The following is a 27165-nucleotide window of genomic DNA, read 5'->3' on the forward strand; positions in this document are numbered from 1 at the left end:
GGAGATTAGTACATTTTAGCCTTATTTAAAGCTTTTAGCTGGCAGTTAATCTACAATAGAGGTGCAAAAACAAGTGACAGTTGTCTAGGACAGATGGATTCTGAAGAATTTGAAAGAGGAAGAAACAAGAAAGAATGACTTACTTAAGAACTTATAGCATAGCAAGGTGTTAACCCTGAGGCTCACTAACACCTTTGAAGGATCAGTCTTTTGTTAACCACTTCATAGTTTATTCTAATAGTAGACACAGGTCTTTGTGCTTGCCTTCTGCATCTGCTGTGGTCTATCTGGTGTTTTTAGCCTTGTCTTCACCCGCTGGCTTACAGAAGGTAGAAGTTGGTTTCAAGACAAGGAGAGTTACGGATGGAAAGTCAGACATTTCTTACAATGCCTCCATAAATTTCCCCAGCTTGTGGGACTTTGGCAGATGATAACATTAAACTAAGATTTGCATGTTAATGATTAGTTTGTGCAAATACAAAAGGTGTCAGCCAGGGAAGAAAATGAGGAAAGAGATAGCTACAGTACAGGTTACATCTATCTATCTATCTATCTATCTAGCTCTCTATCTCTATATATCTATACATCTGTATCTTATATTGATACATCATACGTGTATATAAAAAGTAGTCAGACATAACTGATGATGTTTAAAGAAATGCTGGGCTAAAAGGTTATTTTTTGAAATTAGCCTGACACATCATTTATACTACTTGCAATGATGGAGCAGCACCTCCATTTGGGTAGAAGAGCGGATTAAGGAACTAAGCTAGGAAGGTGAAATTGAGAACTAGTGAAAGAGAAAAACAGAATATACAGTTACATTCTATCAAACTGTGAAATGGGATGGGAAAGCAGAATTTAGGATGGAAGGATGGTAGGATGGAAGGAATTGCATTTTTGTTACAAGAAGGCTGAAGGTGAGCAGTTCCCTTTTTAAAAATGTTCTTTTCCCCTTGTGGATATCTTAATTCAATCCTGCCCTCATCGTCTCTTATATAAAAGTGAAAAGCAGTGTTATGTAAAAAAAATCTGCTCTGTTTGACACAGTTGAATGCATACATACATGGTGGCTAACATGAAATATCTGCTCTTCACCTGTTCTTTGCACCTCACTGAACACACAGAGCAGAGAGGTCTTGGTTTGCCTCCTGCTTTTACTCCATATCACCAACATTTGATGCTGTGAACACCCAGGGTATCAACTTCCTACACTATTCATATTGCCTCTCTGTTCTTATGGTTCAAGCAATAAGAATATGGATGCAAAAACATGGGAGTTAGAAGGAAAACAGAAACTAAATCCTCAAACAGCAAGCTTAGATTTTCTATAAGGTTTTTCATTAGTTTGCATCTTCAGAAAAAAAATAGAGATAAAATCATCTCATGAAATATTGAAACCACTTCTGCCTATATGAATAGCAGAATGTGAAACATCTCGGTCTGCACTCTGAAACAGAAAATAAACCTTCTTATGAATGCTATGAGTTATTGAATAATAATATGGCAGTAGTCTAACGCTGCTATTGTTGAACCTAAATGAAAACCCTTATTAATCATGGATTTGACAGCTCATTCAGTTATAATAATGTTTCCTGTCAATCCAAGCTCTCATTATAATTGGATCTTACTTAGAAAGGAAGATGCTCCATTGACTGCTCAGATGGAGAAAAATATAGGTTTGAAAATGAAAATATCAGCCTGAATTCTGTTTCCAGGGAGCCTGCTTATGCATTTACAAGTTGGATAACAGTTTAATCCTTGCTGTGTGTCACATTTGGATGTTACTATAATAAGATTCTCTCACTGACTAGACAACAGCTCTACAGTCATGACAGTGAAAGTGAAAGCAGGAAGAGCAAATGAAACTTATTCTCAGGGATGCTGGTGTATCATCACCACGACCTAGTTGAAAAGAAATAACTGAAATAGATGGCTTTTCTACAGAAAGCAGCATGTTCAGCTGTGAATTTACAGCTAATTTAGTTTCCTGCATGCCCTCTTTTGTGGTTACTCAGTTTGCAGAAAGTATTAGATATTTCACGTGGCATTGAGAGGAGATTAAGTTGCTTCCAACCTAGGCAGTATAGTGTGCTGTAGAGGTGTTTACAGAGAGAGTTAGTGGCAAGGAGCTGTAAATTCATTCCCTAACTTACTGCACAATATCTTTATAAACAAGGCCAGAGATAGAAGCAAAAGCATCCAAAGTGGTTATCAAAGCAGAGGAATATTCAGGCTGAGGCTGAAAGCACTTGGAAAAGCATTTCTGATAAATGTCATATGGAAGACGCTCTGTGGGCTAAATCTGTAAATTGCATATTGGAGGTCCCAATTTTGTGGGTGTAACAGAGGCAGGTAGGGCATTCTGTGCAGGTCACAACTCATTGAGGACATGAAAAATACAGGGTAAGTAAAACTTAGACTCAAATTTTAAAAAGAAAGGTTTCTAGAAATCTCTTTTCTAGGGCAGCTGAAACAAGAACTCCCACAAGGTGTTCTGGTTCATCGGTAAGCTGGTAGTTACAATAAATGGAAATTTAGAGTAATTTTCTAATGAGTAGTATAATACTAACCAGCATAGAGACACCAGACTGTTTTCACTGCCTTGCAGGACAAGGGGGAAAAATTTCTAATAACCTCAGGAATTCTTTGCATGAGTGTAAGGACTCACAGCTTGTGTGCTTGATCCCACAGCAGACATGCACACTGAAAAGAAATTAAATAATCTTTTCTCCCTCCATGGCCCAACTAGAAGAGGCACAGATGGGAGAATAGGCTGTAATCCACACCAGAATTTAGTAGCTGCATTGGGACAATATACCTCTTCTATTATTTGTCTTCAATCACTGCAGCTTAGCTCTATCTTTTATTTTGCTTTGTGCCAAGTGAAAACAATTCAGGTCCTCACTGAGATTGCAGTGCTTGAGAGAAATAAGGGCAAGGCTAAGAATGAAAGTGGTATAAATGTGAACAGGAATAAAAATCCAAGGGAAAGTGGAAACTGCTTGTTTTGGTTTTGTTGTTATGCATTCCTATTTTATTCACAATAGCTGACTGATTTCTCATTTCTGAATGAATAAATAGCAGTTAAGATTTGTTTCAGGTGAAGAGTTCATGCCAGAGGGGATTTCTTGTATTGTTACAGTGCAAAGATCACTGCGTTACAGACAATCATATGCCTCTACAACCACTCATGCAGTGTGAGTTCATGAGGGTTATACAATGGTTTATAAGGTGCCTGTTAGCATAAAATGCCTACAAAATTTATCGTGGAACTATGTAATTTGAATGGTGGATTTATAATTCAAAGAATACTTTTCAAAATATATAACTTGATCAGCAGTTGTTGAATCCATAAAAAAAATATTTATATTCATGGAATAGCTCTGTAAAGGTCAAGTAGGAGACATTTTAATCCATGTTTTCAATTTGTCGCTATATGTTTAGAGTAATAAATCATAGCAGCTTTCAAAAATAACAAAGGCAACAGTAACATATGGCTCTCAAATGTCTGTGGACTGTAGATTAAACTAATGTGTTTTTCCTGAGCACCTAAACACAATTTTGTTATTTGTTGGCTGTGATCTCTTCTGTAATTACAGAAGGAGATTTGATACCTAATGGCATAAACCATTATGCTAACAACTTCAAATTAATGGGCTCTTCCAGTTTATTTCAAAAGACTCATTGCCAAGCGCTGCCATCATATTTTTCATAACTTTATCAAATGTAAGTATATTTTCAGATGTACAAATGCAATTTGTATTTGCAATTTTCAAATGTAAATGCAGCTTCTCGCCCTGTTTGCAGGTACAGAACAATTGTAATAACATGACAGTCTGAGGAACTAATTTGTTGATTATAAAAATACTTTACAAATGTTTTATGAGCATATACATTGTATGCACCCCTAACCAAAATGCCGTGCTTGGTCTTCTCTCAACACGTCGTGTCATTCAGATGTAACCACAAAACCTCCTCTCTGGTATGAAGACTCCTGACAGAGCATTTGGCTTTTCTAGCTGACTTCAGTCATTAGGCAGTGCTAAGCAGTTTCCTTTCTGAAACCCATGCTATGAGCACACTTTTGACTGCTCTGCTGTTTGCCCAGCTCCTCTGCTGTGTATTCATTTCGGTGCTTGTGTCCTGTCTTAAAATGTCTGGACTGGGATAGATGACCCTCGTGGGACATGTGTGGGCATGGTTTAGGGAAATACATCTCCATTTGCTTTAATGGAATTGAAACTACTTCCAAGAAGTGTGAATTTGGAATATTTGTTTGGGAAGAGCAAAATGGCATGAGTGTCTCCTCAAAGCTGGGTCAGCCTGCTACAGTGATGGATGGCCTGGTACAGCAGGGCCACAGAGAGAGGTGCCTTTGCTTAGGTAGCCACATGTTAGAGATGTGAGCTACACCTCTATGTGTACGTTTCAACTCTGGTCTCTACTCTCAGGGGTGCCTAGACAGCCAAGTAGACACATTGTGGTTAGCTGGATGCAGTTTTTAACTGCATTGTGGAGGTTTCCTGACTGTAATCAGAGCCAGGACAGGTGAAACATGCAGATGGATACATGTAGTTATGTACATTTTTGTGCCTTGATCTGGAGCTGAACTCCACCAGTGGCACAGCAATTAACCCAAAGTGAATGATAGACCTGTTTCTCACAATAGGGCTGTGATCAGTGCATTGTGTAGGGAAAGGATCACTATGTTATGGCTACCAGTACACACAACACCCATCAGCAGCTCCAGTGAAACCTTGGAGCCATGGATATATTGGCTTGGACTCTGCAAAGTTGTGCAGGTCCAAGTTCTGAGGGAAGAGGGGCCGCCTTAGTTCAGAAGGAAATGCTTTGGCAAGGAAGGCTGAGGCTTAGGTGTCGTCCAGAAAACTATAGCCTAGAGAAAAACCAACATTCTCAGACAACTGTTTTCATCCCTAGCCTACAAACTGCTCTAGAGTTTGCCTTTTTGGGTTCCCCAGGAATGTAGCATGTGCCAGTCTCTTAGCCTTGTTCAGGAATCTCATTGGGTCTAGAAATTTGGCCATATGCATATCAAAGATGAAGTTCATTCCTTCATAGAAATAGGCACAAACACAATTTAATTTACAAATCAATCCTCAAGATAATCGTCTGGGGATCCATGCTTTTCTGTTGTACACATTTCATTCCTACTGAAGTAGAAATACATTCAGGAAAAAAATGTATAAATAAAACATTAATTGAATTACTTAGTATGGCTGGGCAAATTTTGGTTTTTTGCAATTTGTTTTTCTCAGTAAAGCTAAATATTGCCATGCACATTCTTTCTGGACAAGGAAACTAAGTAAGAATTCAAGTGCAAGCTAGTCTTCCTGTTCCCACAGCTCTTGCAGTGCCAGTAATTGAAGGGCACTCTGGATTCTGGGATGTCTAACAGGGCCTTGTTTTCATCCACCACTTTGCTTTTGTAGCATTGTTTGTAGCAGGACCCAGAGGCACCCAGAGGTACAAGAGGTGAGAAGATCTATACATATTTCAGAGACATAAGAAACACTGACCTGTCAAAGGCAACAGTCACAGATTTTTCTTCAAACCTTTATTTAAAACAGGTTGTGCTTGGTTAGAGGTTGATTCTTTGTTTGATGTCTTGAAATTGTGGAAGACTGTCCTTTGCCCTCTGCAAACATGCACACACTAGAAGTCACAAAGATGAAAACTGTTTATTTTGACAGTCTAATCCCAGAGCACGCCCCACGCCTTCCTTACTACAAGACGAAAAATGGGGATTTCTGAAGTCTTCACCTTTACTGCTGATAGACATAGGAACAGGGGAAGGAGCCAGTGGGGTGTAACTTAGGGGATGCCCCCCAGGCCTCTACACTGATGAAGATGTAAAGTCTTGAATTTTTAAAAAATTGCAACAATTGCAGTAAGTTTTTAACACCTTTGTTGTGAAAAAGAAAAGTTTAGTTACATTTGCATGTGGAAAATCCATATACATTGGCAGAAAAGCATATGATTTGTAGTTCTGCCATAAATTTTCATTCCTATATACTGAAACACTGCACACATGAATGTGTCTGTTCAGCTTCCATTTCAGGTAAGGGAACAGATACATGTGTTGTGGCTTTCCTTTCCTTACTGGTACATAAACTGCAAAAATGTGCTAAAATCCTACTCCACACATACAAGGTTGCTTCATCAAATAGATGCTCTCCTTCTCTCTCTCCATATTCCTCTCCCTCTCCCTTTCCCTCTCTCTCCTCACTGTATATTGATAATGTAGCATGACAGAAGCACACAATTTTTTAGCTTTCCTCCTCTTTTTGAATTTCATGAATCCATTTTATTCACGCTTATTACACAAGCATCTCACTGTATTAAACTTCTGTCCTAGATAATTTTCAATGGCAGATAAATGAAATCATCCACAGAATAATTTTGTTCTAAAATTTTTTTTATTTCATCTGTATTTAATAAGTGTATCCCCACCTACTAATCTCACAGGGTTCATATTTTCATTAATAGGAGCAATAAAGTAAATTTATTTTTCTTTCATTTTACTTTTTGATATTTAGTTCACTAACATTTCTCTTTCATCTGGCAGATATATGTGAATAGATTGAATTTATAGAGAATTATGTTTTAAAATACACTATACCAATATTGAGAGCCCTTTCCCAAAACATAATAAATGTTTTTCTTCCAATAATTTATCTGATATAATCATAGTTTAAAGACAGATAATCTTGGACAAGAAAAACTTGTTTGAAATCTAACTAAACTACTGATATACAACCACTAAGAGCATTTTAATGCATCTATTTTCATTACATTTAAAAGCTTGTTCAATTGAGGGAAGATGCCAACAACCCTAGTCTTTCAAAGAAAGAAATCAAACCCATAAAAAGCACAGCTTTTCACATTAGAATTTTGTTTACTACTGCCTAGTCTAATTATAAATGCCGTATTCATCTTATTCATCTGTAAATTTTTTTAACCACTTATGTTCTACACTTTATAATAAAAGGGGTGATGTAAAATCCTCATTTAATAAATTTAACATTCTGGATAAACACTGCAGTCATTCTACTTGCAGAACATAACTAGTGAGTAAAATATTCCTAGTAAAGCATATTCAGTAGTAGTTCAGAGGACAAAGCCCTTGCTTTACCTCTGTTCAGAGCCTAGCCTCCTACTATCACAAGTCTTTTCATCTTAAATAATTTCATGTGCATTTATAACACCACCTTCATTTTTTTTATTTTATTAGCTTTTGGGTGTCCATTTGGATATAGTCTTTGAGAAGAGAGAATGCATCAGCACTACTTTGAAATAAATGCAATTAGAGATGTGAAAATAGGAGCACAATTGTTGGCTTTCCTACATTCCCAAGAAACACTTCACAAGAGTCTTGATGCACATCAGCAAGTAAATACCATTACCTAATGTCTCCTGAGAAGAAAAAGAAAAGAAAAAAACCCCTAAATCTACAAAACAATATTGTATCACCTTTGAGGTGCCATCAATATAGCACAGAAGGATGAATAGCCCAGTGGTAGTCCCTCTGTCTGAAGAGATCACAGCCAAGGCAATGCTGAATGCAGCCATGTGGCTGAGTCCTGAGATCTCGCTGTGTGGTGTTTTGGGTTCTCTTCTCTGGGAGTTCAGAGGCCTTCTATCTGTAACTTGCACCATTTTAACTTTTTTTGGACAAGGATTTAAATCTCATTATTAAAAGAAGTTGAATTTTTGCTACTGTTTTGTGACTGATATACATTCTTGCAGAGGATTACATCCTATATGTGGATACCAATGGCTCATACCAGCAGTGGGAGGAACTTGCTCCACTGCTTGCTGCTTCTCTTTAGAAAGTTCTCCACCAAGGGAACAGAAAGTTCAGAGAATACACTGGGTCTGACAATAATTTATAGTAAAGGAATTTTTTTTCTTTAAATGTGAGAATATCTATTTTTTACAACCCTTTTCCCTGTTGGCAATTGTGTCCTTTAAAGCCAAAATTGCAGGAGTTTTGCATAAGCTGCCTAGAAACCTTGGTTATAGATTTCCCTTGTCCTACATGGTTGAACCCTGTGCTTCATCTTTTTGAGAGCTTAAAGGCTTGTCCTATCAATTCATGTATCTATATATGCATTCTCCAGATCTACAAATGTTGTAAAATCTATTCACTGGAGATGCCCAGAGGATTAATAATTTAAATAAAAACAATCAGGACTGAGCTAGTGTTTTATAGTCAAAAAATGTCTTTTCCCTATACTATTTCCCCTTCTGGTGCATAAATAATTCCTCTAGCATTAGTAGAACTATGCTAATTTATACCCACAGAGGACTTGGTCTCAAAAGCCTAATTTAGATGACAACACTGAAGTGCAAAGACTTGCCATTTTTATTTGTATGTAAAGTACCAGCACTCAAGTAGTTGCATGTCATTAAATTATTTCTAGAAAATAAATTGCCATTTGGAAGGTTTGCTCTTGGGTGAAATTATATCATTTTGTATGACTTTAGACAGATGCAATGAGTTAATTTGAACAGCTGCTCTTCAGTTCCCTAATTTTGTTCTCTCTTCTATCTCCCATCTCTCTTCTACTGAGCATGCCTTCTTCACTATATCTGACTGAAACAAATACATCCTTGGACAGCAGCTCCAGTACTTCATTGCAGTGTTTCCTCTATTCTGAAGGGCCTTGGTAAAAAATGGGGTTGTAGGGCACAAAACAGCTCGATGCCAGCTATAGCTCCTGGGACAGCTGAAAGTTGGATGTTTTAAGCCATCAAACTCCTTCTTCCTCAGCTGTAATATTCTCTTGTTGCACAGCACAGAATTTCACCCTGGGGTTTTGACTGAATAGTAATTGATTTGGTAACAGTCTCACCTGCACACTGGACACGTAACCATTAATGGGGCACTTAATTTCAGAGGAACTATGGGATTAAGACAGGTCATGTGCTTCTACTTTTCAAGCCTCCTGTTAGTACTTTCATAAAGGCTGTGTTCTGTATTCAGCAGTCAATTTTCTCTGCAATAATTGCTGGACTATTTGCCTTAGTGGTACCTGAGGCATGCTTCCATGTAGCTCTCCTCCAGCTCTGATGCCACACATTAGCCTTTTCTTATGACAAAATTATTTTGAAGTCAGCAGGGCAGCTGTGAACATATGTAAATGTTTCTAAACATGAAAGTGCTACCTTGTTTGCAAACAGTGAAGAAGAGAGGAACCTTGCTGAAAGAGCTTGCCATCTGGGGAGGAAAAAAATAAACCTGCCAAAATAGCCTGTATCAAGGTTAAGGCTGGTGTTATAGTTGATGTAACTGAAATAGAAAACCTATGAGGCCTGAAAAGACACTATGGGTAGTGAGACAAGCTATGAACTGGTCCAATAGCTTACCAGCATTTGCTTCTGTGCCTGTCATTTAAACTCAATATTCATCAATGCTTACCTGCCTTATGGCCCTGTGGAATACACTGTAGGACACTGTACTGCATTCTGCCTCCTATTTTGTGCAAGGCAGGGCCCCTTGGTGCCTCAGATAACTCTGTGAGTGGCTTGGTAATTACTGTTGTTGTGACCCAAGTACAGGGTGAACCTTCACTAAAGATAGCTCTTTGTTTTGAGGAATCAAGTTTACATTTTTTTCAGTGGGCTTAGGATATTGGGGTTCTGATGAGCACATTTATGTAAAGATGCCTTTTTTTGATAAACGAGTTGGTTGTTGGAGATGATTTCCTTTATTAGCTGGATATATGCAAATCAATTGAACTTTGTACCCTTAATCATATCTTTGGGGAAGTTTTCTGACTTCAGACCTCCACTTCATTTAGAATGGTTCCATCATTCTGTTCAAAATATATTTTATAAATATATCAATATTTGTGATGTGTGCATGGGCCTGTTTTGTCAAGACTAAGGCAAGCTTGATTTTTTTCCCACATTTTTCATGTTGCTATTGGCTGTACAAGAGAACTATATAAGGGTAATATGAAAAGAAATGGGAACAAAAGGCTGCTGCCAGCTATAAGAATCCTGGGGAGGGATTTAATACTTGCAGCTCTCCATAGCTTCAGTTCCTAGGCAGCTGGAGCTGCCTTCTCACACCTGGGGACATGCCTTAGCTGATAGCTGGAAAATAAAAGCAGAATATTTGGATGAGATAAAATTCCACTAGGAAACATTGTGATGGTAAAAATCCATTTCACAGATGTTTATAGTCATCTCATCACCTAGAGGGCTGTGTGGAATGAGGTTCTTGAGGTGTCTGAGCCCTGCAGAAACACGCAGTGAGTGGCAATCCCAGCAGACATCCTTATGTTCTAAATAGGTGGAGAACGCATGTCAGAGGGAATAGACAGCAGACGACTTGCCTGCAGTCACTCAGCAGGTTAGTGGTGAGGCTTCTTGGCTAGCAGACCTGTTTTCTCCTGAACTAAATCTCTGGCCAGAACTTTTTCTCTGTAACTTTTAACAAAAAAAAAAAAAAAAAAAATAGAATGAGATCCCAGATGCAAAGTTTGTCAAACAGTCAGCCTACAAAATGAATTCACAGCAACCACAGTATTTTTTAAGGATGTAGTTGTCATGAATTTGTAATGTGTCCCTATACATCTCCATCAAGTCTTAGGAAGAAGTTCTGTGATAAATAGCCTTGTGAAATAATGTTAGGTATGAGTTTAGCAAAATTATTCTGAAGTAGTTGGAGATCATCACCAGGCAGCTCTTTCTTGAATGACACCCACTTTTGTACTGACAACCAGAATAAATTTGCCACCTTACTCTCCAGGAATTCCCTCCTCTTCCTCCCTTTATAGTGGAAAAATAAAATTTATGCAGGTAAGAATAAATGCTATGGCAGTTGACTACTGTACTTAGCTCTCCTCTGGAACAAAATCCTTGATGCTCTTTTGTGCCAAAATGTGTTAATTTTTCCCTGGCCCAAAACATTGAATTCTACCATGACTATGAGAGAGCTGAAATCAGAGGACTGCCTGAACAATTTTGGTCAGGTGTGAAATAAATGTTTTTAAAGAAGTAATTTTGAAAAGAAAAAATCTGAGATGGGCAAAAGAAGCTGTTTTAGCAAAAAGTAAAGCCTACTCTTCTGTACTACTGCTTTGAACCTTTAAATTACTTTGCAACCATTGATAAATTGATTTTCATTGATAAAGCCTCTTTCACAGCAGTGAAAAAGATTGTGGTCCCATTCTTGTCTCTATGCATTCATTAACTGCTAAATCTGATCAATTGTTTAAGACTGGGATTTGATTTGGCCTCTTCATTTTATGCCTCTCTAAAGCCACCATGTTCAGTAAAGGAACACCTGCCTACATCAGAAATCTGATATGGACCTTCAGTTTAGCTTTGTCTTCCACTTAGGGCTGTGACCTAATAATTACCAAACAAAAAGAAAGAAACATCTTGATTTTATTTAATGTCCCTGTGATATATTTCTAGCAAATAATAAATAACTAAATAAGCCTTTTGGTCCATAAGAGGAAAGGCAACATACTCTCTGATATATTTACTTGAACCTGGGCTGACTTCCCTACTTTTATCACAAGCAAGACAAAAGTAACCATTGGGAGTAAGAGATGTGCAAGGCTGTAAGAAAACAGAGTATATTAATGAAAAGTACTCAGCAGAGAGCCTATTACAGTATCTGTCCTCTCTCCTGTGCCACTGCAGAGCTAAAAGTGATTGATAATAACCTTGTAGTTACTGTACAATTTTCCTACAATTTTATCGTTGCAGTCATGGCATTGATCTACAGTTAAATGAGATAATTCCTGTGTGCTATCTTGCCAGTCTGCCAGGAGCAATGCACCAATTGTACCTGTAAAGTCACAAAAATAAAAAAGAATACCTGCTTGAATCCAGGGCTTAATATAGAAGCTACATTATGAAATTGCTATAAAGAATATTTTTAAGTTTGTAAGAGAAATGTGATGGGACTATTCAAACCTAGAAATTTCTATCAGTAGTAATGCTTTTATCAGAAAAATATTTAATAGCCTCCAGTTTTTTCCTTTCACTATATGAAATTTGCAAAGCCTCTTTTTTTTGGGGGGGGGGAAGTATGAAACTTTGTAACTGCAGTCTTACTTGTATTAAGTTCTAAGATATGAGAAAATGTTTATGCTACAAAACTGCAAAAGCTAGACTTAAAAAAAAACCAATTAAATAAAGCAGTTCAAAATACAAGATCCCTTATTTCTGCTTTATTTCTGATGGATCAAAATTCAAGTTCTTAGAAATTTTACTGAAAAATTCTAATGAAATTCTACTTTGGACCAGAAACCATGCAGTTCAGTGAAAACTCTGTGAAGCTTTCAAAGATATGTGTGAATCTTTCACCCAGTTTCTTCTCAAATGCCTTCTTTCACCCAACCCCCTAAACTTAAAATGAAACTTTTGGGTCACAAAACCACACAGACCACCTCCTGCAAAGATGTGCTAAAACCAGAACACAGTAAAACTCACTGACTTCAAAAAGCTCTGCACTGTAAGTGTGGCTTCCTACTCCTCCCTGGGTCTAGCTCTTGCTTGCATTAAAGCTTCTTTTCAGTTTTGCAGTGCAAAATGGGGCCTCAAAAGTTACTGTCACATGAGATGTGTTTCTCTGCTGTTGATGTGCTGGCTATAGAGGTGGTCAAATGGGCTAGGAGGAGTCAGAAGTTGCTGACCCAATAAATTCTGTCTCGAAAGGATGCATCAGGGGTGCCCTCAGGTTGCCTATGACACAGCTTTTTAATTCACAGTGGGATTCAATAACTTGGGAGTTTATGTCTTTGGAAATGAGTAGTGCTGAAGGGAAGGCTTCTGCTGGCAAGCAGGACTGTGCCATCCACAAACTTGCTGCCTCACAGATGCTCTTTGATGATCCATGTGAAATTAATGAGAGATTTCAGTCCAGCTCCAGGTAGATTTGAGGATTTTCTCCCTAGAGCCATTGTCACATGCAGTGTCACCTGCTGTTGATCTTATTAGTTATCTAAAAAGCTGAAGTGTTGGAGGGTGAGACTAACCTGAGATCTGTATTACTTTTACAAGCTTTCAAATGTCACAGGAACCCAGAGAACATAGATAGATTTGTTAGTTCTGAATTTTTCTATACCTAAGTAAATAAAAGACTATTAAACCAGAGAATTAATGACAACAAATTGTATATTCTTTTATTCTTGTCAGTCTTCTTATATATTCCCAAAGAAGCAAATAAATAAATGATGTCAATTTATATGCTCTGGTTTTTATTTGAATTTTGGTAGCACCCACAATATGATAAGCACTGTCCTCATCTGCAGAAACATACAATTTGTTTCCTGAATACCTTTTGGTTTAAGACCTACGAGATTTATATATCTGACAGATTATTAATCTTCCTTTGTGCCAGAAAATACACACTTCTGTAGAAAACATTGTTTCCAAGGTCCTGACTTTGCCAGCTGTTAGGCCTGTAAAAGACCACGGCGAGATTTTCCACTTACCAAATGGGATTATTCACCACAGTAAACTTCAGTATGTGTGAATGTGTGGGTCTCTGAGGCTCTGCTCCTGTAAACAATGAAACCTGTGCATAGCTGTACTCAAAGATGCACACTGATTTTAATAGACTGATTTCTTCAGCTAGTTATTGCATTAGTCTGTTTCTCACCACGTCAAGAAGACACCAACAGCCAAAACCAGCCAAATGAATTTGAGAATTTGTGTTGCTTTCACTAGACTCTCAACCAGCTTGAAACAAGTACCAGCCACCTCATCTTTCTGCAGCTTGGCCAGGCTCATTGCAGGTTTGCCATTTTGTTTCAGCCGGGACAACCTCACTTCTGCCACAAGGCTCTTTGCTGGCATGATCACAGCTCTCCTGACCTGCTCGCAGCTGGCTGGAGGCACGGCTGGGAGTACCTTGTTGTACCAGAGCTGGAACATATTGCATCTGCTCAGTGCTGTGCCCCTGTGCAGCACTCTCTTTCAACAAGGTGTGGTTTTGGTAAAATCACAGAAAAGAACAGCTCTTGAGAGAGAAATGTCTTCTCACATCCGCCTTCCTGAGTCTTTCTTCCCCAAGCCCTTTGTTTCCTGAGGCAACGACCAACTCCTGCCACTGCAACCAAGAGCCCAGCCTCTTCCTCTCCTGCCTGCCCTCATTTTGCAAACCAGATGAAGGGAATTATAAAAGGTTGGAGGTCAGCAGTCATTTCATCTAAGGAACAAAGTCCTGCTGTTTCCAAAGCTGCCGGTTTGATTGGACACGTTTGCCTTTTTTCTCCGGAGCCAAAGCATGAGAGCCAGCGGGTAGATCTGGGAGAGCACCCTGCAACGCTGCTTGCAAACTTTTCTGCAATATGGGTCATAATCAACTATTGATAATCTGACATGTAATGCACATTGTTGAGGGGAGGCCTAGCCTGCATGTTTGGGCTATTTACCATTAGGAAGAGTGAGAAAATTTTCTTTCCTGTGCAATTAATAGAACTGCAAATATTACCTCTCAAAACTGGCATAAGATTGATGTAATAATAATCTCTTTTAAACCCTTCTGTGAACTCATTTAGAGTCATCTCACTTTCCAAGTCCTGAGAAGAAAATATTCACATCTGTAAAAAAGACCCAGCTGACCATCTGAATGTTGAGCACAAAACATCAGGAGAAGACATCATTATGTTTTTAAAGGCTGGCTGCTGAACTGAAAAGCAAGTGAACAGTTAAGTTTGGCTCAAAGACTGACTGAGAGGAAATTTTAGGCTGCAGAAATAAAATCTTTTCTAAATCCCCAAAGTAATTCAGTGGACTGATGAAACCAAAGCAGTCTTATTGATGAAAATCATGGGAGTTACTCAGCTCTTTGCCCTGTGTCAGTAGTTTGAAGAGCTGTCCACAAAGCAAGTATTTATTTGCTCAAAGAATCTTCCATCTGGTGTATATATGTGTTCATTATGGAAAAGCCCTCTGAAAATGTTTGTGGATGCCCTAAGAGGGCAGAATTTCACAGCAGAACTCTCCATGCCAACAGCTGTTAATGCTTTAGTCAGCTGCAACAGTGCAACTTAATGGGGCTTAAAGCCCCATCAACCTGAATGTCTTCTTGGGTTCTGTAAATGTGTATGTATGGGAATTATTTACTTCATTATTTTAGTTAGGAAATGAAGATACTTACAATTTAGAATGTCTTCTGCACAAACAGTCATTCTGCAAAGTTTTAAACAGGGTGGGGGGTTTAAAAGGACAGGTACAGTACATTAAACTACCTGCCAAGTTCAGACACTATTTCATGAAGCTGAACATATGCTGAACATGAATGAACATGAACTTGGGAAAAGCAATCTCCACTTTCAAGGTTGTGCAATCCTTAGTGTCATTTACAGAATGGTGGAACTAACAACCAGGGTACATCTTAAGTATGAAGAAAAATTACTGAATATGAGCCTTCTTCTGCTATTTGACTTTCTTAGCATATGAACAAAGTACCACCATCAGTGTTCTCCATGCTGCTTCTTAGATTGACTTTCCAGTTGCCTTTATTTTTTTTTTAATAAGCCAGGAAATAATGGGTTGAGATTTGTAGAGACCCTCTCTTCTCAGCTGCCTCTTTCTGAATAGGCTTAAAAGGCCTTTTAAATGCCACTGAGGCATAGCTCTGAACATTGTTGGAGTGCCAGGCCTGTCCTACAAAGCAGGCTCTTAGGAGAGAACCTGGAAAGGGAGTGGATGCCACAAAAGCCATGGAAAACAGTTATGAGCACAGAGGGATATTCAATTCTCATTCTCACAGCTTGGTATTGGGGCTGATTGGGCTACAACCCTCTCTGGGAGGGAACTCAACCTCTGTGGAGTCAGTGCCTGGGAGGGAGGGTGGTACAGGGGAAGGTGGGAGCCACAGGCAGAAGTGGGCACGTGGTATCACACAGTTTCATTTTGATACCCAGGAGTAAATGGATTTGAAAGCCTTCCTTTCCCTTAATTTTTGCTCCCTGTAATGAATTGAGGAGATTCAAAATCTAAAATGCCTACAGCCAGAAACAGATCAAAAAGTCTTCTTTTAATAGTTTTGGTAAGTACTTGTAATCAGAAGTGAATTTTTTTTCTGACAGGTGTGTACTTTCCAATTTGCCTAAAGTATCAGGATGCAGAGATCCTTTCTGATGAGGAAAAATCCATATCCTTTACAGGATGTGATTCAGAGTTGCCAATAAACCAAAGACCCCTGTGACTTGGCTGGGTTTGCCAACCACTGGTGTGCAGTTAAGCACAGCTGCAAGGGAATTAATTGTCAGGACTTTTTGAAATTATGTCAGAGAATAAAGAATTGAAAGGGAAGTGGAAAATGGGGCAGAATAGTTTCTTTCTGAAAAACAGGCTGGCTTCTAGTGGGCAAGTTGAAATATTTATATACTCATATTTCTGTGTACAATTATATGTGTGTATCTGTGTGTGAAGGCAAAATTCTTGAAGGAATTGAAACGTTGCAGAAATACCTGTTAGAATAGCAATGCATTTTGCTAATAAAATAACCCATTTTCCTTTCACTCCTGCTGCTACATTCCCGGCTGTGGCCTGGAAAACAGACGATTTTGAAAAACAAGAAGCCTGATGCTGAATTCAGCCGTGACTGAGCAAATCCAGAATAATGCTTTCAAATTACAGGGAGTGAGTGCAGATTTGCACCCAGGGTCTGAGGATTGAATCCAGTCTCAAGTATTTAATTCCTACCAACTCAGTGTCTTGCTGCTTTCCCCAGGCTGATGTCTGCTGCACACAGCGATTTCTGTCTAGCAGGAAGGGGAAGCAGAGGGTGAGTTCTGCAGCTGGACTTGCAGACTCATGCTAGGAAGGCCAGCACAGCGGTAAGAACATGAAAGGAATTTATTTTAAAAATTTCAGTCCCCCACTCTTCTCCACCCCCACCTCACCCCCAGTCTCTGCAGGACCACAATTAGAGGAAATGGGTAGGGTACATTCAGAACGAGGGGAGTCAGAACAAGGCTGGAAGCAGATCAGGAGTTCAAGGGGAGGCTGGACAAATACTTGGAAGAGACACCCTGTGAGTGTTACTAAGACACAAACCACGTCAAACTCAGGAAATTCCCTGAGCTGAAAATAGTAAGAGGCTGAGAGTGTATTTGGGTGTAACAGATCCTGACTTGCTCTGTTGTCACTCTTCCTTGGGGTCTTCTTAAGGCGATGGGGAAGCAAAAATACTCTGTGAGGTGTATTTTGACCTGAACCAGTGTGGACATTATTTAAATGTTCAAGGGCAGAGAAGATCTGAGGACTGAGGGGAGACAGATGGAACAACAGTGCAGGGTGGGCTACCTCCTTTGGAGTCCTGTGTCAGGAGTCACAGGAGATTTCATTCTTCTTTTCATTTAGTTTCAATTCAAGTTTTCCACACACTAAACTGCACTTACATTCACATCATTTTCAGCCTTCAGATTTCAGTCTGCTGAGTATATTCCATCTGCAGTTTGGCAAACCTGCAGGTAATTATCTGTCCCTTGTAATTATATTTTCAGTTAATGTTCCATTGAAGGCAAAGGAAAAGAATCCATATTTTCTGCTTAAGGTGTGATAGCACAAAATACAACATTTCATAATCTTTGAACAAACAAGCAGTTCAATTTGGCAAGGTGAGGTGCATTTGAAATACAGAAGTAGGCCGCATTAATTTAGGTCTTCAGGTGTATACTTTTTTCCTACCAAGAACTTGCCTGTTTAGTGGGTGGGTGCCCCAGGAGAAAAGCAAAGCCAGCCTTGGGGTAAAGCATTAGACTCACTATGAAACTATGGGATCTTTTCTTGCTCCCTTTCAGGACTGTTGTGAGTGCCATGGAAACCAGGATTTCCACAAGCTGATAGTAACTTTCATTGCCCAATCTGAAACAGCCCAAGCCTAATTTTTTAGCTAAGAACTCACAAGTGTGGCTGCAATTTCTGTGCCTCTGATAGCAGAGAAGGCAGGTTGGTTAAGAGCTCAGGGTGTGTAGAAAGGTGACAGCTGGTGGCATCTCACCAGTTCCTACCCACTTTTTGAAGCAATGTGGAAAAGAGTACATTTTGCTTTACCAGCATGTAACATGCATGAAATAATATTTTTCTTTCACTGCATGGAGTCTTGAAGAGACAAAGTGCTGTTTAAGACTAAGTACTCAGGAAAAAAGCCAAACCTTAACATAAAGACATCACTGCAAAAATAAATGTAATATTATCATCCACATTATAGTAAAGATGAAAAAACTATTCTCTGCTCTGAGGCACTGGGGATCAAGCACTCCCCCCTTTATGTATTTAACAGGGAGAGCAGAGGGAAGAGATGGAGCTGGAGAGCATTATGCAGCATTTTGCATTTGAACTAATGCTAAAAGATTTTTAAATAGCCTTTTTGCTTTCTAACACTAAGCCCAAGGTGTAAGCCTGGTGATTTTGTGGTGGCTAATACAGCATTGCTTCATCCCAGGCCACTCAAGGGTGCCCAACATCATTTTCTCTTCTCTTTTGCTTGTTCACAGACAGAGCAGGGGAAAAATATCTGGGAAAAAGGAACTGACAGCTTCAGTTACCCAGAGGTATGAAAGATCTTTGGTAGCAAGACTTAATTCCAAAGTCTCTTGGGAAGCAATCAGTACTATTCTGGAAAAATCTGGGGGGGAGATAAAGATCTCATTCAACAAATGATTATACAAACACTGTGAGCAGTGAATGAGTACATGAAAGCCATTGGATTAAGAACTGAAATCTTGGGACTCTGAATTTTCAGAGCAAGCAAAGAATTTCTGCGGAATGCAATGGAAAAACACTCTAGTGTGGCTTTTTATTTATTACATAATGCAACTTATTTTGTTTCCATTTGCTGCACAAAATTTACCTGAACTGTGGGAACTGTCGGTGAAGAGTGGCAGTATTTCCTTACCTCCTTAAAACCCTCGCAAAAGTTCCTAAGAAAGCATGCACTGTTCACTTACAACAGCCCTTTTCAAAGGTCATTCTATCAGCTGGATCCTTTTTTTTCCGTCTGTTTGTTATTCTCCGCCACCCCCACCGCAATTATTAAACCACAGCCTGTTAAATTACAGGATCTTAACGTTTCACTACATTGCATCCCAAAAAATCATCAGATCTCATCAAGCCTTGTTTTCTCACTCTGTAGCCCCAGAAATTTATTGTGCGTCGTTTCAAAGTGGGGAGAGGGTTGGATCAGAAGGAGAAATCTTTGTCGGAAGAGAGTTGGGATGTCAGGCTGTCCGGTCCCACCGCAGAGCGGCGGTCCGGCAGCGCGTTCCGGGGGGAGCGCTGGGCCGAGCGCCGGGATGCGCTGGGGTGCGCGGGACGCGCGGGATGCGCGGGATGCGCCGGGACGCGCCGGGGTGCGCGGGATGCGCCGGGACGCGCCGGGGTGCGCGGGATGCGCTGGGGTGCGCCGGGATGCGCTGGGGTGCGCGGGACGCGCGGGATGCGCGGGATGCGCCGGGACGCGCCGGGGTGCGCGGGATGCGCGGGATGCGCGGGATGCGCTGGGGTGCGCCGGGATGCGCCGGGATGCGCGGGATGCGCGGGACGCGCCGGGATGCGCGGGATGCGCGGGATGCGGAGCCCCCTAGCGGTGCCCACCTCCTGCTTCCCGCTTATTCCTTTTGTCATGGATTTTTGTGTCATTCCTCTATGTCATCGGTTGTCCCAGCTCACAGACAATTTGCGTGCCGCTGGTTTCGCCAAGACCAATAGGCCTGGCGCATTATTTTCTTTTGTTTTAGTCGGAATGGATCTGGCTGGAACAAGGCATTCTGCTCTGGTTTGTTTTGGTTTTAAATCCAAGTATTCTTGCACAAATCCTGAACAGGGATTAATTAATCCTGTCCCTTCTATTAGGAAAACATAAGAGTTTAAATACAGTGTCTGAAACTTTAGAATGTGCCTACAGTAGCATGAGCCTACAACCAAGAATGATTTTTTAAAATATATTTTTCTCCTTTTTAACCTTTGGGAAAAGAACCAGGAGCAACCTGGTCCAGTGGAAGGCGTCCCTGCCCATGGCAGTGTGGGTGGAATTAGATGGTCCTTAAGGTCTTTTCCAGCCCAAACTATTCTATGATTCTATGAGAAAACCCAAACTACTGACAATGAAAGTCAAATTAATTGTGATATTGTTGGTATGCAGAGGAAATACCTTGTGAGGAAGAAATTTATTAAGCACCTAAATCTGGATCACAAAACTTAATTTTATCATGTGGTTTTTGCCTCTTTTAGGCAGACAATAATTCACAGATTAATACAATTTTGCTTCTGTCTTTGAAACGATTTAACCTTGACCCCTTCTTTCTCAAAATTGTTAATCTGCAGTTTATAGTACCTTATGAGTCCTGCAGGCAAATAATAATTCTCCAAAGTGCTCTCATCCTGTATATTAATAAGACTAAATGAGGACCCTCTTTATTGCCCATGGCCTTTCTGAAGTATCTTCTAACTAGCTCTTCTCCTTTTCCACACTCCAGCGGACTGTGGAAAATGAAGACTTGATACCATGCACTGGAATCAGTGCAATGGGAAAGACTGTTAAAATTCTTTGCTGCAAAATCATAGGCCCTTGTCAGTACCCTTTGCTATGGGTACACTGTGCCCTTGCAAAAATTACCCTGATGTGCAAGGTAAGTTGGCTTGTCAATAGATCATACAGGAAGGCTACCTTGGGATACAAGTGAATAATAATCCAAAGGTAATTGTTTCTTTTCAAGTGGAATAAATCAATCTTAATTGTCTCCCATAATAATACAGATTTTGAGACAAGTCAGCAGTTCCCATGTGTGTGCACCCATTATTCAAATTTGTGTTCCCTATCTGTTAGGCAAGAGCACCCATTCAGATTTTTAGTCAGACAGTAGGTGAAATATATTTTCATAGAATCATAGAATGGTTTGGGTTGGAAGGGGCCTTGAAGACCACCTGGTTCCAACCCCCTGCCATGGGCTGGGACACCTTCGCTTGGACCAGGTTGCTCAAAGCCCCATTCCAACCCGGCCTCAAACACTTCCAGGGATGGGGCACCCACAGTTTCCCTGGGCAACCTGTGCCAGTGCCTCACACCCTCACAGAAAATAATTTCTTCCTAAAATCTAATCTAAACCTACTGACTTTCAGCTTAAAACCGCTCCCCTTGTCCTATCACTCTGCTACCTGATAAACACCTCATCTTCTTTGCTGTAAGCCCCCTTTAGGTACTGGAAAGCTGCCAAAAGTGTCTCCAGAGCCTTCTCTTCTTCAGGCTGAACAACCCCAGTTTTCTCAGTCTATTTTCACAGGAAATGTGCTCCAGATCGTGTTTGTGGCCCTCCTCTGGACCCACTCCAGCAGATCAATGTTCTTCTTATGCTGGGTGCCCCAGAGTTAGATGCAGTACACTCGGTGGGGTACCACCAGGGTGGAATGGAGGGGGGTCACCTGATGATGAGCACTGGTGTAAATCTGACCAGTGCAGTTACTCCAGAATGTATCCAATGTGTGGTCTTCCAACCCAAAAGTAATTCGGATCTGTGACTAAAGATAGTCTTGGGCTCTGAATGTGATAGCATTTACTCTGGCTGATACTACATGGGAAACAAAATCTGTGACTATTTTCTGACCCATTGTAGTTGCAAACTGTCCCTGCATAAAGTCATGCAGATATAATGACTGTGGGAGCAATATCATATAGGTAGGTTGTAATTCTGTAGGTTCTGAAGCTCATGAAATCTTCTTTATAAATCAACCACTATGAATACTGATATGTCTCTCTCTACCACCCTCTCTCACAATTTCCTTGAAATACTCTGCAAACTATTTAAAACTAAAACTTCATCCAGCCTGGGTTGGGCTTCCTGGTGAATAGAGTGCTGTGCCACTCCCTTACAGAACTGTCATATGCAGCTTGTGGGGATAAATTGTCTTTTTTGTCTGTGTTTGGACAGTGAAATCATTCATCACACTTTCATTCTATGTATATATCTTCTTCTTCTAGTGGAAAGGTGCATGCAGCAATTAGGCATTTTATAGATAAATATACCCATGCAGTTAATTCCAAAGCAATAAATATGTATCTGGAGTTTTGACTTGGGTTTCTGATGGCTGTAAATACTGCCACTCCAAGTTGTTTTTAAAGATTGCAGTAAAAGGTTTATGTTCTGTATCTACCAGCATGGGTGACTTGTAATAATGTACTCCAAAGGTGTAGTGCCATGTCCAGCACTGATTGCTCCAGCAAATGAGTACTCCTCTTCACTTGAGTCATTTGTAATCACCTAACAGCTTGACTTTCAGCATAATTTTGTCAGATTGGTTTATGGCACTATATCTCTCACCACATTTTCAGAGATTGTGACAGCTACTGGTTTCATATTTGCTTCCAAATATTTTTATGTACTTTAGACATATATTTCCTTCTTTACAGTGAATGTTCTAGCTATTGTTGAGGTGTTCTTTCCTTAAAAAAAAAGGCAACCAGAAAATAATGTGCATTATGAATATGAATTATTTTCTTTTTTTGTAACTAGATATAAAAGACCTTTTTTTTTTACTTGCTCTAAGAGCATCTCCTTCTTCTGTTTTATCTCAGTGGTTACAATAATTTTGCTGGACACCTCCAGATTTAGAAGAGGGTGGAGGTTATTGTTTGTTTGATTTATGGTTTTGTTATTGTTGGGTTTTGTGGGTTTTTTGGTGGGTTTTTTTTGGTTGGTTGGTCGGGGTTTGGGAGTGCTTTTTGTAAGAACTTCTGTGCTATTTTATGGGCTGATTGAGAATTTGCGATCAAATACTGCTGTCTGAAGCCTGTGTGGGACAGGGATTGCCTTCAGTGTTTTTGGGTTGCATCTTGCAAAGGAGTAGGAATTTCCAGAGTCACTGCATTATGAGTTACAATTTAACTCCTGGAAGGCAAAAGATTAAAGACCAGAAACTCTTCTTCCTAAAGAAGAGATGACTCAAGAAAAAGAGTAGAAATCATAATGAAGGGAAAAAATTAATAAAATTAAGGGTTAGGGCAGTAAAAAGAAACCTCACAACCCAAAGTAAATTTCAGAGCAGAAATAAACTCTGGAACTCATTGCCACATGATACTGATAACAGAAATGTAAATGAATTTAAAAAACAATTTGACACCGTAATGAAAAAAATATTTACATGGATGCAATTGTTGATGGCCCAAATTTTTTAAGTTGGAGGAGAACACAGCTTGGAGCTGTGAGAGAAAGATGAGTGCAAACACTTATGTTGCAGGAGATATCAGCATTTTGAGGACAGGTTTTGCGCAACTGTGGCTGTAGATAGCGAAAACATCACTATTTGGCCAGTGCCACTGATAAGAACTATTGTCAGATTTCACAGCTTTTGGAGCAGACAAGCAGAGGGAAGCCTTGCTTGCAGAAGAGAGCTCATGTACACACACACACACAGATGCCGTGCATTAAACTCTTCAGGTGATCAAGGGGAAAAGGGAAACTAATTCAAACCCCTTGCCCTGAAACTCAGTTTGCTTCGGCAGTGTTTTCAGTTTGTGCACCTTTGACAAACACTGCACTCATTTACAGCTTCTGCTGAATTCTGACTCTTTGTTCTTACTAAAGTGATGCATCTCCAGCCCTTTAGTTCTCACCTTAGCTCTCACACTTTTTTGTGTTTATCCTGTTTGATGTAACACCTCCTTTTTCCTGAGAAGGACTGTGTGTATTTAGACTCATTTACCTTTACAGATTTATGCTTTAACTCCAGAGTTGTTCTTGGACCACAAGCAAACTTGAAGATGTCATGGGAAATTCTTAGTCATTGCTGTAAAATTTTTAGTTCATGCACCTCTAGAGGTTGGTTTTATTTTCCAAATGCTGAGATTAGGGGTTTCCTCATGAATTGTCTTTTATAACAAGTGACTGCAGCTCAGATTATGAATTTTTAATTGAATTAATGTTTTTTCTGGCAGTAGCTATTGAAAATCATGGCTGATATCCTGACTTTTTAAAATTAGTGGAACAATGACTCTGCCTAGATAGAAATTCTGGGCTGTTAAGTTTGCCAGGTATTTGAAAGACATCTGTAAGACTTCTCTGTTACAAAGTTTTTAAAAAGCAACTCATCTTTGTTGGTCTGTAGTATAATTACTATCTATAGTGCTATTAAGGATGTTAAAATGCTATCAGATTTCAGCATAAAGTGATGTGACAGTTCATTTTCTGTAATCCTATTTGTTTTTAAATGTTTGAGTTTTGCATATTTTAGTTTGTTTACAAGGTGCCCCAGGTAACTATTTTTTTCACAGCATGTGGTTTTGCTGATGAATTATAAGATGAGCACAAATTCCAGATACATTTTTCTTAATGAGACTATCTTTCTATTTTGATATCAAGGCCTGTTTTTAATTAGTTAAGGCAATGCAAAATAAATAAACTCAACATACTCATACATCACATTGATTGCTAGTATTAATAGCATAAGTAAGGAGCTGAGTAGAAAATAAGAGAATTCATGTGGTTTTTTTAAAAAAAAAACTTTCTTTTTTTTTTATGTCTACAGTTTAAATTAAGGTTCCATCCTTCCCTGAAAGCTGAGCATTAAATGAAAGCTTTCTGTGTGCTAAGTATGCCAAACAACTGGAATACAGGAATAATCTGCCTATGAATAATAGTTCCTTACCCTTCCCAAGACCTTTAATTTGTGATAAAGAGGTATGACTGATACCAAGGATGGGACTAGTTTAGTGGCAGCTCTGAAACATGGTTATTTAGGCATTTATTTTCCCCAAGCAGAAGGTGGACATTTCTCAAGAATGCTGCTTATAAAATGAGTGTTCATATAATTGGGACAGTCTGGCAACAAGCAGGTGGGGCATACAGGCATGTTTAGGTGCTGAAGATCAAGAAAAGGAGATGAAAGAAAGGCCATGCCCTCCTGGTGAAAGAAAGTTAAACCCTCTGCTGTGAAGAATTTCTTCTGACATTTCTGTCCTCTTGGCAAAGTATTTCTTAGCTGAATTTCTTTTTTACATGCCCTGAATTTTTTGTGAATTACAGCACTGCTTACAGCTTTGCCGGGCCTCAGAGGTTCTTTTGGGACCAAGGCAAGCACTCCACAGCCTTGTACAGCCTGTAGAGCACAAACATGCATTGAATACTGCAACTCAACTGACTCCTGTAGATTGATCCTGCGAGGTTTTTTTTTAAGAAAAAGGAAAAAAGTACCAGAGATTCCTCTAATTGAAAAATAAGGGTATTACACTTGTGCAGTGTTGTGACCCACCCACTGGGCAAAGTCATCCCTATGTTTTATGGATTTCATCCTTATCTGTTTTTCTTAATATACTCTTCCAAATTTTCTATTTTGATTCCCAGTGACTTCTTTTGTTGCTAGCTGATCTCTTTTTTCAAAAAGGGCAAGTTGTTGTAAAATGTGGGCTTGTGTTGCACCTTCGCAAATTGTGGGTTGATTCTGAAAAGATCAGATCCTATTACTGTGTAGCTACTGTCAGATTTACCAGCTTGACCTTATCTCTCTGAATAGGATGGGCTTTGTCATTGCTAAGGAAAAAAATCTGTATTTGATTTTGAATGGAAAATCCATACTGATTATTTCCTAAAATATATACTCTGGTATAATGATTGCAATTGGTCTGTACCTACACTGCAGCTACTGTAGAGCTTCACCAAAGATATATTTTTGACACTTTTAATTGACTGTTACTTACACAGCCAAAAATATGTATTTGACTGAAAGTATTTATGATATAAATACTTCAAAATTAAAAAAAACCCAACATAATTATGGAAAGGTGTATAGGAAGCTTGAATTTCAAGGGATGCAAATATTGAGGCCATCTAACTTACTTTTTCCAGTGTAATAAAACTATAATTAATAATGTCATAATTGTATGTTCCCATCATCTAACTATACTATGCTGTGAATGCTACTGGGTAAATGTAATTGAAATGTCAGACTTTATATGAGTTTGTGATGTAATATGTAACAGAACACATTAAATGAACAATCGATACAATAAAAATAGTTAATCAGAAAGTAATCTGAATCAACCAAAAGGGATACATAAATCTCCTTTTGCTTGTGTGACACCATATAGCCAAAATATAAAAAGGAAAAGAAAGACTGGAGATGTGTTTTAGTGGTAAACTCTTCACCTAGAGTGCCTCCTGGTCATGTTATTTTGTGATATACATGCCTGAAAGACAAGCTCTGTGGTAAATGTCATCGATGACTTCGACAAACAGAAAAATCTGCAGTTAAAACTCTCAGAAATAACCCAAAGAATATTGCTCTTGCATGTCACATCAGTTTGGAATACCAATTTACGTGGAAAGTTAATGTGCTATTCTATCTAATTTCAGAATTTCTACGTAGACACCACCAGGAAATTGTGCTCAGATCAAGATGCTGCTGTTTTGGAATTGCAAGTTAGTTGTCAAAATGATTTGGTGCATTGTGAGAATAAGGACGTGACTGGGAAAGCTACACTAGTGGAAACCACTGTGGCTAAAGGTCAGTAAAGCTTTATGGTTTGAGCTATTAATACAACAAAGCTTAACCTCAGCCCTAATGAAAATTTGTCATACAGGAGTATCTTGTGTGATTTCACTTGGAATCTGTGGCTTAGTCAGAGAGGGATGAAAAGGGAACCTTTCTGTTCTTCCTTCATAAATGCCATAAGGCAAATTCATCCAGGCTCTCAGCAGCAGCATGGTATTAAACTCTGTCTGACACTGCAGCATGAATATTCAGTGGGTTTTAGGAACAGACAACTGGAAAACATGTGCTGATCTTTTGCTTTACAGTGACGCATACACATAATCTGTTATTAAAAACATACCTATCCCAAAGTGTTTTGAGATGAGAAAGCCATTGACATTAAAAATATAGAGATGCCTTCAACTCATATTTTTGTATTTTGAAGAACATAATAATACTGAGCAAAATCCTTGACCAATAATTGTTTTTAAATTTTTCTCTACTTGTTTGTATTTCCCATAATTTTGATAGATGGCTAGTTCTTCTACTTATCTTTCAAGTTTTTCTTTTTCAGAAATGAACCATACTGAAGTTGAAAGGCTAAATCATGAGAGGACAAATCCAAATTCATTTTATGTATTTCAACTTGGCAGTTAATATTAAAAAAAATTATTTCATTAATCTCTCGGTCACAGG

General features: G+C 39.2%; 1 protein-coding gene across 1 annotated transcript in view; it reads left to right on the forward strand.

Moving 5' to 3' along the window:
• THEMIS (thymocyte selection associated) overlaps positions 1-27165 on the forward strand; it is a 71148-nt gene that overhangs the window by 34773 nt on the left and 9210 nt on the right. Inside the window, exon 5 of the mRNA XM_058802632.1 lies at positions 26352-26502. Coding sequence (XP_058658615.1) covers positions 26352-26502 — 151 coding nt within the window. The remainder of the gene's footprint in view (positions 1-26351; positions 26503-27165) is intronic.

This window comes from Ammospiza caudacuta, chromosome 3 (assembly GCF_027887145.1).
Source record: "Ammospiza caudacuta isolate bAmmCau1 chromosome 3, bAmmCau1.pri, whole genome shotgun sequence".
In the NCBI taxonomy this organism is placed as follows: Eukaryota; Metazoa; Chordata; class Aves; order Passeriformes; family Passerellidae; genus Ammospiza; species Ammospiza caudacuta.